We start from the raw sequence: 11,540 nt of genomic DNA, 5'->3' as shown, positions 1-11,540 counted from the left end.
TTTTTTTTTTTTTTTTTAAGAATTTCTGTGGTTCACTTTTTTGGTTCACCCCAGAAAATGAATCAGATTTTTGTGTTTGGCATCTGAAATGAAATTCTTCATCACAAGCCAAAGCAGGACTAATCACATCAGAGGGAAACCCTAACACTTCATGTGTGTGTCTCTGCTATTGTAAGGCTCTAAAAGGCCTGTCATGTTGCAGCCCTGTTTGCTCATCTCCTCATCACATCCTCAGCCGTTTACACGCTGAGCCTCAGCTAATATTGATACTCTCCATGTGATACTGCTGATGAAAAATAAAGCACTGGTGGACGTTGAGCTTATTCCTCCTGAAAGCGCTGCATCTTCCCAAGTGCTGGGAGAGACCACTGAGGGGCAGCAGAATTACACGCCTGCACTTGTTTGTTCACCGCTTCCACCCCAAATGCACCGTGGTGCTCAGACTCTATTAATGCTGCTGACTTATGAGTGACCTGGAAGGATCCTGGCGCCGATATGCTGAGTGTGTGGTCGAGTGAAAATGTGGAATGAAAAAGGAAAAAACCCTGTTGTCTGAAATAAACACAAAGCACACACAACAGTCTGTCCTACGCAGCCAAGTATCCAGTTATGGGATGTCAGCAGATGCTCTACAGTATGGGGAGTGAATGTCTCTTTGATGTGATGGTTTGCCACATAATTACTTATGATATTGAAATGCTGAGGTAAATATTATTAGTTTTTTTTTTTGCACCATTTGCAAATATATTACCAAAAATAAAAATGCAATGAAACAGTGAAAACAAGTAATATAACAATTCAGTTTATTTTATTTATTTTCCAGACAGACACATCAATTTCTGGACCACAGTAGAGGATGGAAACCTTTCACAGACATTTTTTGTCAATATTATTATTTGAAAATACAAATATAAAATTAGACTTTCCACATTTGATATGTGAGAGACCCCCATCCATTATTATTATTATTATTACTATTATTTTTTATTTTTTGTATATTTTACAACAGGGCTTGAGCAAGCCATATGATAACCTGAAAGATGCTTTCAGATGTCAGTCAAGTCTGTCTGTCTCTCGCCATAAAAAGTCGGTTAACATAAAAAAAAGGGGCAAGTGTTAGGAATGGGCAGACAGCAGTGAAGAGAGCTCTGTGCTCAGCCTGCAGAAACATGGAAGCACAGCAGAGCCTCACACTGCCGTCCATGCAGTCTGAAGAGCTTCCAGGCTCCCCTCTAGGCCATGCGGTCTGCTCCAAACTCGACAACACGCCAGGGGTGAACTCTCGTGTTGGTGAACATAAGCTAATAATGGCTATATGAACCTGGGTGTAGCTGTGTGAGGAGTATTCTGTATACAGCTGAGGTCTCCAGTCTAATATTGTTCAGTTTAAATGCGTGGGAATTGCACATATATATTCATCTATACACATATATATTGCAATTGCATGTATATATTTAGTAATGAGCATGGGTGAGATGGCAATGGTTTTGGACTGAAGGGGAAATTCACCCTAAAACACGACAGTACAGTTGAACTTGTGCTATTTCTGTCACCTTGAAGAGTTCAGTCTAGATTTGTGAACATGAACCAATCTGTGTTTTATCCTGAAACAAGAGAGGCGACACTAGAAACGGTGGTGTCGGTGAGAGTCACTTTGTGGTCACTGTGACAGTATCCAGTATCTCTCAGAGATAAGGGCACATTGTCTGGTTTAAAACCATTAGCACCACTATGAATAAGCCTCTTCTGGGTATAAATGCTCAAGAACGTTCAATGAGCCTTCAAAGTCAATGTAATTAATCAGAAATAGAGCAGAGCCCGAACAGTCCTCATGTGATGTCCCGGCTTTGGGGAGACAGTTGTTCATATCCATAAAACAGATTTGAATCCAAGACGACAGAAATCTCAGAAGCGCGTGTGGTTTCAGGGTGGGATTTTCCCACAGTGGATGGGATAAATTGTTTGGCCATTGCCTAGCACTTGCCTCGAGATTCAAGTTTAAATGGATACGGTAGTACACTACAAATGTCAACAACTTCCAGGTTGACTTTTTTTCTTTTTTGATTATTTTTTTTTCTTAAACCAAGACCCCTCCCCTCTCCCCAAATGGATAAGCTAGTCTACTAAGATGTGTAACATTCATCAGCTGTAAACTGCTGTCAGTTTGAGATAAAATGTAATTACAGCAACAGAGCCATGCTACCTTAAAGTCCAAGCTACAGGATCACAAAACAATAGAAGAGTCCATTTCTTTTTAAAGATTGTGTGAGGGAAAATCAGCCATTTCAAGTTGTTGGGTTTTTTTCCAATCCAAAAGGGGTTCATTATAATCTAAGCGCCACCAGGCGCTGCAACAGTAAGAAACAAAATAATGTATCTCACACATGTTGCATTGTTATTTGTTTTTCAGATGAAACGGCAGCAAAATTGGAATCAACCACAGCTCCTGATGAGCCTCTTGTGTCGGTCTGTAGGTGGTTTAGAGTTATAGTTTATTATGTGATAAAATATTCAGATAAACAAAAGGGACAATGCTGCAAATGAACATGAAGAACTCTTTCTTTTTATCCTGTCTAATAACTGGTACACTTAAGATGGTAAATGATTTATTCTTATTATCATATTTACTGTTTTTCTAATGTTGAGACATTTGTAAAACTATAATGTGCAAATGAGTCAAACATAAGCATTAATACTTTGAAACATCATCTATAATTTTCCTTTGTGTGTCAAATATTATATTTTTCCTGTATCATCCAATATGATTATCATTTTACAATAAAGTTTAATATAATTAGACTTGCTTAACACATGGAACATTGTGTTTTGGGATAATTTCTCTTTGCCTGTTTTTAAATAACTCAATATTCTTTATTCTTTTTGGATTCATTGGAATAATTTGTCTTTTAGTGCCACTTACAAAGCTGCCATTACTGTACATACTGTATGTAATTTGACAGCTTATACTGGAGGAGAAGAACAAATAGACACTAATGGTATTTATTAATGAAACAGTATTCAATTTTAAGACCCCATGAGGTGAAATAAATGAAATAACGGGTATAAAAGCTAAATTGTGTTTATTTGAAATTATACTCCAAAAATAACTCAGTCTGCGGTCGGAGTGTGAACACAGCTTGAGGCTTTTTAATAGCTTTGTTTTTGCTTGAAACGCAGCTGCTCGTGTAAATCTAACAGGTCTGAATCCTGGACATTCTTTGAAATGTCTTTTTTTCCCTTGTTAAACTTTGAGCATTTGAATTCAAATTTTAATTATAATTTTCTGCTCTGATTTAGCTCAGCAACGAGTCGCAGATATTTAGGGTGCTAGTCCAACGTCAGGGTGTGAATTTAACTGTTTGATACACAGCATCCCTTAACAGCTGCTGCTAATCCTTTAGCTTCACAGGTTTTCTGTTTGATGGGCTTTCCTTTTACAGAAATGCCTCTATAATGTCAATATGTGTGAACAACATTAATTAAAACAAAAACTAGTTCCCAGATCTAAGATTCAAATTACGTGTTTTTTTTTTTAAGAAATATGAGATCATAAACAGTGTATTCTAAAAATGCCAAAGGCTTCTGGGATATTTCCAAGGAATACAAGCATTAAAAGATATAACAGGATATTTAAACTGCACTATGATCTGTATTATGACTAATGTGGTAATCATTGGTATGTTTCTTAAAAAAATATGATTTTTTTTTACATAAAATCTTTGTCCATAATTATAGCTTGTGTCCCTCTTAAAAAATAATCCAAAAAAAAAAAAAAAAAAGTTTTGCATATCTAGCGTTAGCATTTAAGGTAGTATGGCACACCCCTTTTAAAACATTCAAGGGTGGGGATCCAAATAATGCCTTGTGTACAATTCCATCTTACAGCAACTGTTTCTCTATTGTTCATCCATGAGAGCTTTGGTTAGCTGAAACCATGTGAGAGTGGCAAAAACCAAACCAAAAAAACAAAAAAAACAAAAAAAAAAAACAAAAAAAAAAACATACAGGGAATAAATTACAATGAACCTCTATCAAAATAATTGTCTGCAAATATCAGAATAACATGATCATTTAGAGAAAGGTCTATCTTGACTGGTCCTAAATCCACTATTCACTACAAGTATTATATAATGAGTCCTATATAACATCTACTTTGTAATTACAGGAGATAGAAAAAGAGCGCGAGAGGGAGAGGGATAAATATGAGAGAAAGGAGAGGTAGAGCAAAGGGAGAACAACAAAGACCACTACACTGGTATCAAAGACAGCACTCTGTTTACAAGTTAACTGTGATTTCTTTACACACTAATGAAATACATGAATGATCAACAAAAGAAGTAGGATCTCTGAGGATGGGGAATGGAAAGAGAGAAAGCAATGGATGCACAGTACATTTTAATAGTATATTACAATTATTAATATATAAACCACAAAGTATCAATAAAACTCTGATTAAACTTGAAATCAGCAAAGAAGCATCTTTCTTTTTTTATAGTTTTGTATTTCTTATTTTCTTTTACATTTGAACATTACAAGGGTTTTTTTTCTCTTTACTCTTTAAATTATTACTTGATCACACCTCCATATCATTTACTTTAGAAGTATCCAGCATATTTCTTTACCTGGTTGTTTTGAAATCAAAGAAATGAGACAAGAAGTGGGTAAAAACGAAAACAACAAGTACACCTGCAGCAGGTAAAGTATTTCAGAAAAACACACCATTCATTCCATTAATGACTTTAAAAACCGGACTGGAGCATATTATTGTTATCATTATTATTAAATGTTCGTCATGAGTAAAATCATCAACCACACATACTGTGTAAAACCTGGTGCAGCGACAGAGAGTGAATAATTCAGTGTCATCTTTTAACCCTGTATAAATATCCTTAGATGAGACATGGGTCTAATATATAAAGAGATCCACACTGCAACATATCAGTTACTACTTCCCAAGCTGTTAACTCACCTCAAAACTCTGAAGTGTTTGTCTAGTCAAGAATACGTTAACCCCAAAATCCTTCATACTATCCCAAAGCACAGGGCCGTTTTTTTTCTTTTAAAAAGCCGACATATACATGTGCAAATAGGAAAAATGGCCTGTACTTCACTACTCACAGTGCAATGATTACTCGCTTTGTTACCTTTCAGTGTTTTCATTTATTTTGCCACTAGAATAAATTAAAACCTGCCAATGATTCCACAATAGAACTCACAAAGGCTGAGGTATGGTATCAAAATGTTTACTTTCCTAATTCATTCATAAAAGAACTGATTCAGAGAACAAGCATTACATAAAAGGCTCTAGCACAGAGCCCAGATATTGTGTTCCGAAAAAAACGAGTCAGGAACAAGCAGGATGAAACAAACAATAACATACAACTAACAAGTTCCTCTCAAGAGTATAAAAGTGTCAGGATGCACAGAGCACTGTAAAATGCCTGGTTCAAGTTCTAATCTTCACATCTAAGTACAGTGTGCTTTGGATTAAATCTCTTTTTTTTTTTATCTCTCTTTCTTTGAAATGTTCTCTCTCTCTCTTTGAAATGATACTGATATCTTAACAGTTAGACAAAAGATACCAATCAGGCTCTTTTTTTTATTTCTTTAAAACTGTGTTGACTTAACTCACCGTTTTTGTAAATTTGCTGGTATGACACTTGTAAAATTATTCAGCTTCAGTATTTACAGAGCAAGTGTGTTCTGTTTGTCTCCGGGGTCGTTTATACCGTCTTCCAGCAGAAAAAAGTATAATAATAACTGTTTACAGCTTTTTCTTCTATTCACACGCTATAACATGTTCTTTTGACACACCATCACAAAAATATGCTATTCTCTCACTGAGTTGGTTATATGCAGTGACTGGAATAATATGTACAGCTACATTTCTTTTTCTCAAGTTTGAATTCACAATGTAGTTATATGAAATTTGTTATAGCATATATATATATTTCTAAACAACAAAAACAACACTTATAAAAAAGGACCATAAAAATATTGGAGTCCTCTTTGTATTGCCCAAAAATAGGTAATTATGGTTAACAATGAGACATCACAAGAAATAAAACAGCTACTAAGATTTATTACTTAGATACCCTCTTTAAATTTTCCTTAAAATTTAAATTTTTTTTTCTCCGAGTCTCTCCACGCTGAGCTTCTTCTTTTTTTTTTTTTTCGCGGAAAGACTGAATGGAACATCCAATCATTTCTCCTTTACACTACAAAGATGAAGACATGACTTGCAGATATTCTTGGCTATGACCCCCGTACTTCAAACAAACAAACAAAAAAAAAATCCATTTACACAAATATACTAGAAGATCAAATAAAAGGACACAAAATTAAGGTTAAAACTAAAATGACGGCTCTAAAAACTAATCAAAAACAAAAGCTAACAGAGGAAGGAGATTGGTGAATGAAATCGACGTGAAACATCATACCAAACCAGGTTGTAAAGTTATAGGAGGTTTGGATTATAGTACAGCAGTTGTTATTTTTCTGAGATGACTAACGTTTTTCTTTTCTTCTTCATGTGGTTCCGACTTTCGTTCTTTTTGCTTGGGCGACGCTGTAGTGCTTGAAGTTGGATAGCGTCACCTGCACACAAAGCCAATTAGAAACTTCGTCCTGTCTTTCCTGGGCCACCAGATATACTCTGCTGGATGATAAAGAAAAAATAGGCAAAGGAGCAGCATTAGAAAACATAAATACTGTCAAATACACCGTGACATTTAATGACAGATATTTGTGGTCATTAATACGACCTCCAAATAAAATACTTGTGTGAGGCACGATAGCATGAAACAAATGTGACGGCAATTACCACAAACAGCAGCAGGTCAAAACTTGCTGCAGGCGTAACGTATGTACACATAATTACAGTAAAGTAAACCCTGTTTAACAACTTGGTGCATGTATATTCACAATTAGAAAAGTCTATACTTCTCAGTTACAGCATTTCTTAACTTAGCAATCATGTTCATGCATATGCCGCTACTGCCGAGACTTGTAATAGCTGTAATGCTTAGCTGGGTAGATTGTTAAGTGGGAAATAACCCATTAAACAATCATTTAAACACACATGTTCACACAGGGGCGTAGGTTTCATTTAAACATTGTGGGGGGGACACATATGACAGAAGGGATCTTTGCATCAATTTAAGGTGTAAATGTCTTTAATTCTGTCAAAATGAAAGACCTCTGCTACTTTCATGCTTCTACTGGGGGGGACAAATTCACATGTTCTAAATGTTGAGGGGTGGGGGGGTTGGGGGCTTGTCATCCAGCCCCTGAAATCTACGCCTGTGTGTGCACAAATGAGTTCAACACACACCACACATCACATCTACAAAACACACTAGCTGGAAGCAGACGACAAGCTCAAGACATTTTGAATGGGTTTGTATAGATGACAGCGGTTCTACTGAACATGTGAGGGACATGTTGACAATAAAGATGAATTACAGAGACAAAATAAACATGATGAAACTGAAATATTTGGTTCCTCGTGGACATTTACTGCTTAGTTAATATTTAATGATTCAAGGCCATTGACTTGTTAGTAAAAAGTTTTGGATTTATTTTAGTGTCATAGCGGTGAAGAGGTGTGATCAGAGTTCTGTCCTTGGAAAATATGTGCAAGACTTTTTTAAAATGGAAACATTTCAAAATGTTAAAAAGAAGGAAAAAAAAAGAAAGAAAAATGGCAGAACCGGTGGTAGATGGGTGTGTGTGACTGAAGTATAAACTTTTCCCACGGCAAGCCGCACAAACAAACAGATCATGATTGAATTTGTTTAAATCGATGATAATCTTTCCTGCCGTCGTCACGCAGACCGCCTCGCCAACAGAGGCCCTCTGATTTATGAAGACATAAACCTTCCGTCACACTCGCACTTTACTACCAGCTCTGTCATTTGGAGGGAGGTGAATAAACAAAGAATGACGTGATGAACATGTATTAGAGAGAGAAATGCACAGTAAATAAAATGCAATACCTCTGATGAGATGGCAACCGGCCACCTGTTCAATGGTATCCATTTGTAAAAGCTGTCGCAATCAACGGGCCCTAAAAGTGTACAGTTAGTGCTGTTGTCAGTATGCATTTCAAGGGAAGAAAAAGTGAGTATCATATCATGACTGTGAACGTTTTGATTCAGTTTGATCATGTTCAGCAGCAGAGCAGGAGACTATTGTCATATACATTATACAAGTTCATTGTATATTCTTGTAATGGAGAAACACTGCAAAATGACTACAGGAAGTAGGACTCATTTAATGGTAGAAGATGTTAAGAAGAGTTAGAAATATTATTAATACTAATAATGAAGTATATACAGTGTTAAATCATCCAAGATACAGTAACTTTGTTTATTTTCTACGCCAGCATCGTTCTCAGGTTACATAGTGAAAATAAGAGGAAACAATATGTGTGAGAGATAATAAAACACACACAATCCCCATTCATGCTGACATACACAGCTGATTGAATCTGAAAGCATGTGGAGAATAGGATCACAAACACCCCTCAGTAAGATCACTGTGTTTTTGTGTATTGAATGGACTTCATTATGTAGCTCACTTATCAGGATACTGTGAATTTTGCTGCTGACAGGTCTGCAGAAATCCTTGGATTGAATAGAGAAGCACTTTCACCAGCCATTATCTGTCTTTATCACTTCAATCAACTAATTGCACTCTAATTGTCTTGCATAAAAAAAATCCAGTTAAGTTCATTACTGCTTCTTCACAGTGGCTGTTTTGATATTGGCTAAAGGGATTAATAAACTCGCTGGAGCGTGAGACCGAGCGACAAATCAGCGACTCTGAAGTCAACCATGAGGTTGTGACACATGATGATCTTACGTGTATTCAGTTCAATAGCATCCTCAGTGGGGAAAAAAAAGAAGAATTATAAAGCACATTTTAGTTCTGAATCATTTCCCATTTTAATGTTCTGAATAGAGAGATCATCTCGCCGAGAGCAGAGAGTCGCAGGGCCGCGGCATCACCTCTCTGCTTTATTGCACTCTGTTTGATTCACTGGGTAATTCTGAAGTGGTGATTTAGTGCGTGGTATCACAGGCACAATTTGACATTCTGCGAGGGAATCACAAAACCTGGCCTCTATTATCTGGGTAAAATACAGTACATTCTCCACTGATCTCTTCTATAAATCTGCCCTTTTTAGATTGTTTTAAGGTAAATATGATAAACATTTCTATCCAGGGTTTAATGTATTTGATGCATTCAAAGACATGTTTCTACACTCTCCATCTCAGCACGCTTACAAACTGTTGCAACAAATGGAAAATAATGGAAACAAATCGGCTCATTTCCATTTGTAAACTATCTGCTGGTAAATCTGCTTTGAAAATGAGCCAGCCTGGTCTTTCATAACAAATATTTTGCTTCCTACACTGAGACCAACAGATTATTGCAGATAGCCAGTGGAGCTAAAACAATTAATAAGAGAGGCTTTGCTTAGGAAGCAAAAAGCCAATAAAGTGTATTTTTTCTGTTAAGCTCTGTTTCTGTTTGGATATCATAAATCAATTACACAAACTTACTGAAATTAAAATGAGCCATTTTATCTTTTCATGAGCGATTTGCACATTTGCTCCCAGTGACACTATCCCATACCGACGGCACTGCTGCTATGTAAGTCTTACACAGCAGCTCATTCGCTCCATCCTCACTAAGCCGTTACCCTTCTTGCAGGAGATTTATCAGTTTGTGCAGTGGGACTGTTTCTGTGGCAAAAACCACAAAGCAAGTCACAATTTACCACAAAAGCACAACCATAAATACCATGATGAAAACTCCTGATAAACATGCCTTAAACTCAACTTGAAAAGTACAAGAATAACTGCTAGAATTCCACAAAATGGAGTATTCTTGTACTTTCTGGTTGCCGCAGAAGTAAATTCAATAATGATGTGGACTATAAAGTTTGGAAAGAGTGTCTTCACCCTGTAGTCTTGCAGCGCTTTCTCGCAGTACTAATGGGCTTGTTGTTATTCCACCTCAGTTAAGCCACGCATTAATTAGCTTCTTTCAGAAAGCAGGTGTTATTTTCATAAACTATACTGTGTCACTCAGTTCAGTCATGTAAAACAGTGCAAACATGCCCCCAACAAGCCTGGTGGTGAGTGGCGGAGCTCGGCCTCGCCGCACCTTGCTAGGGGGCCATAAAATTCACATGGTTAAATTTCAGATTAATTATTCAGTGAGGTCCAGGGTGGACCAGCACACAAGCAAAGTAAACAGATCACTGATTGAGTCTTCTTTTGGGGAGTCTGAGCATCATCCCTTCGTTGACAACAAGGTCAACATGAGATAGAATCTGAGCTTCTGGCTTAATCATTTGATTTGACTGAATTTAGACACTAACATTTGAATATTTGGGTTACACATTATGCAGTGTTTACCTGCTGTTCGACAGGTAACTTAGCAATACTGAAACATTTATAAGATAACTAGATGATGTTGCACTTAAGTCAGACTTGCCAACCATGAGACCTCAAAAACAGGAAGGATATCAAAACCAGTTTCAGGACTTTGTTTCCTGCATTCTGTTGACTTTTAATTATCATTTTTATGTTTTTTTTTGCCTTTATTAGATAGGACAGGTTGAGCATGAAAGGGGGGAGAGAGAGAGGGGATGACCCAGTTGGGGTGGAGCCCATGGCTGCAGGGACGTGGCCTTTGTACATGGAGCGCCCATTGTACCAGGTGAGCTACTGGACGCCCCCATTCTGTTGACTTACAAAGAATAAAAAAGACAGGTACACTGAATCAGCATTTTTTTGTTTAATACATTGAATTTGGTTTAGTGTTTACTTCATGACCCAGACACTCCAGCCAAGTTCCAGGAGAAGGGAGTGAGGCCCGGCTATAGGCTTGGCCCAGGCCAGGCACCCAAGGCCAGCTGTCCTCCCTGGACCTCCACACCCCTGGGTCCTGGATGCCTAAGCAGGGGGAATGGGAGGCTCACGGTCTCTAGAACACAGCTGGGTACCCTGTCTCGATGGAGGAGGGAAAGCTGGGTTCCCACTGGCCTCTGAGGCAGCCCTTAAAGCCCCGCTAGAGCGTTCCATCTGACTTATGCACAAGTAATGTGGTCAGCAAAGAAACAAGGTGTCCACTGGCCACACCTGGCTCACACGGGCTCGATGGGCGCCCTTTTCCAGAGGGTTGGAGAAGCAGGAAGAGGGGGGGTCTTAGGGCTTATACAAGCAGTAAATTGCCAGAAACAAGCTGTGATAACTAAAAGGAAAAAAGGTGTGAAAATCTGTCATAATTTGGGAGAAAACCAGCAAAGGCCAGTAAAAATGGTGAGGGTTGGCAAGTTTGACTTCAGTCGGTAACACTGAGATAGGATGAATGATGTAAAAACATGTCTTCACAGAAGAAGTTATCTATATTCACAAATACTGTACATAAAAAACTCATGTTTTTATCATTGCATAAAACTACATTTTAATGTGTTCTAAATGACTTATTAAACGTTAATATACTGCTTATAAATGCTAAATAAG

General features: G+C 37.4%; 1 protein-coding gene across 11 annotated transcripts in view; it reads right to left on the bottom strand.

Annotated features, from left to right (window-relative positions):
- Nucleotides 1-822: 822 nt before the first annotated feature.
- Nucleotides 823-11,540, bottom strand: part of LOC125898059 (RNA-binding protein Musashi homolog 2) — a 302,500-nt gene continuing 291,782 nt past the window's right edge. For 5 of the 11 annotated variants that reach the window (XM_049591665.1, XM_049591673.1, XM_049591669.1 and 2 more), the window contains one exon: nt 823-6,658. In XM_049591665.1, the coding sequence (XP_049447622.1) occupies nt 6,614-6,658 (45 nt within the window). In that variant the 3' untranslated portion in view covers nt 823-6,613. Of the gene's footprint in view, nt 6,659-7,997; nt 8,069-11,540 lie in introns of all 11 variants that reach the window. The other 6 variants (XM_049591666.1, XM_049591674.1, XM_049591670.1 and 3 more) reach the window with 3 other exon arrangements.

Source organism: Epinephelus fuscoguttatus, linkage group LG12 (genome assembly GCF_011397635.1).
Source record: "Epinephelus fuscoguttatus linkage group LG12, E.fuscoguttatus.final_Chr_v1".
In the NCBI taxonomy this organism is placed as follows: domain Eukaryota; kingdom Metazoa; phylum Chordata; class Actinopteri; order Perciformes; family Serranidae; genus Epinephelus; species Epinephelus fuscoguttatus.
Note: the sequence above shows the minus strand (reverse complement) of the source record. Positions and strands in the feature narration are given on the sequence as shown.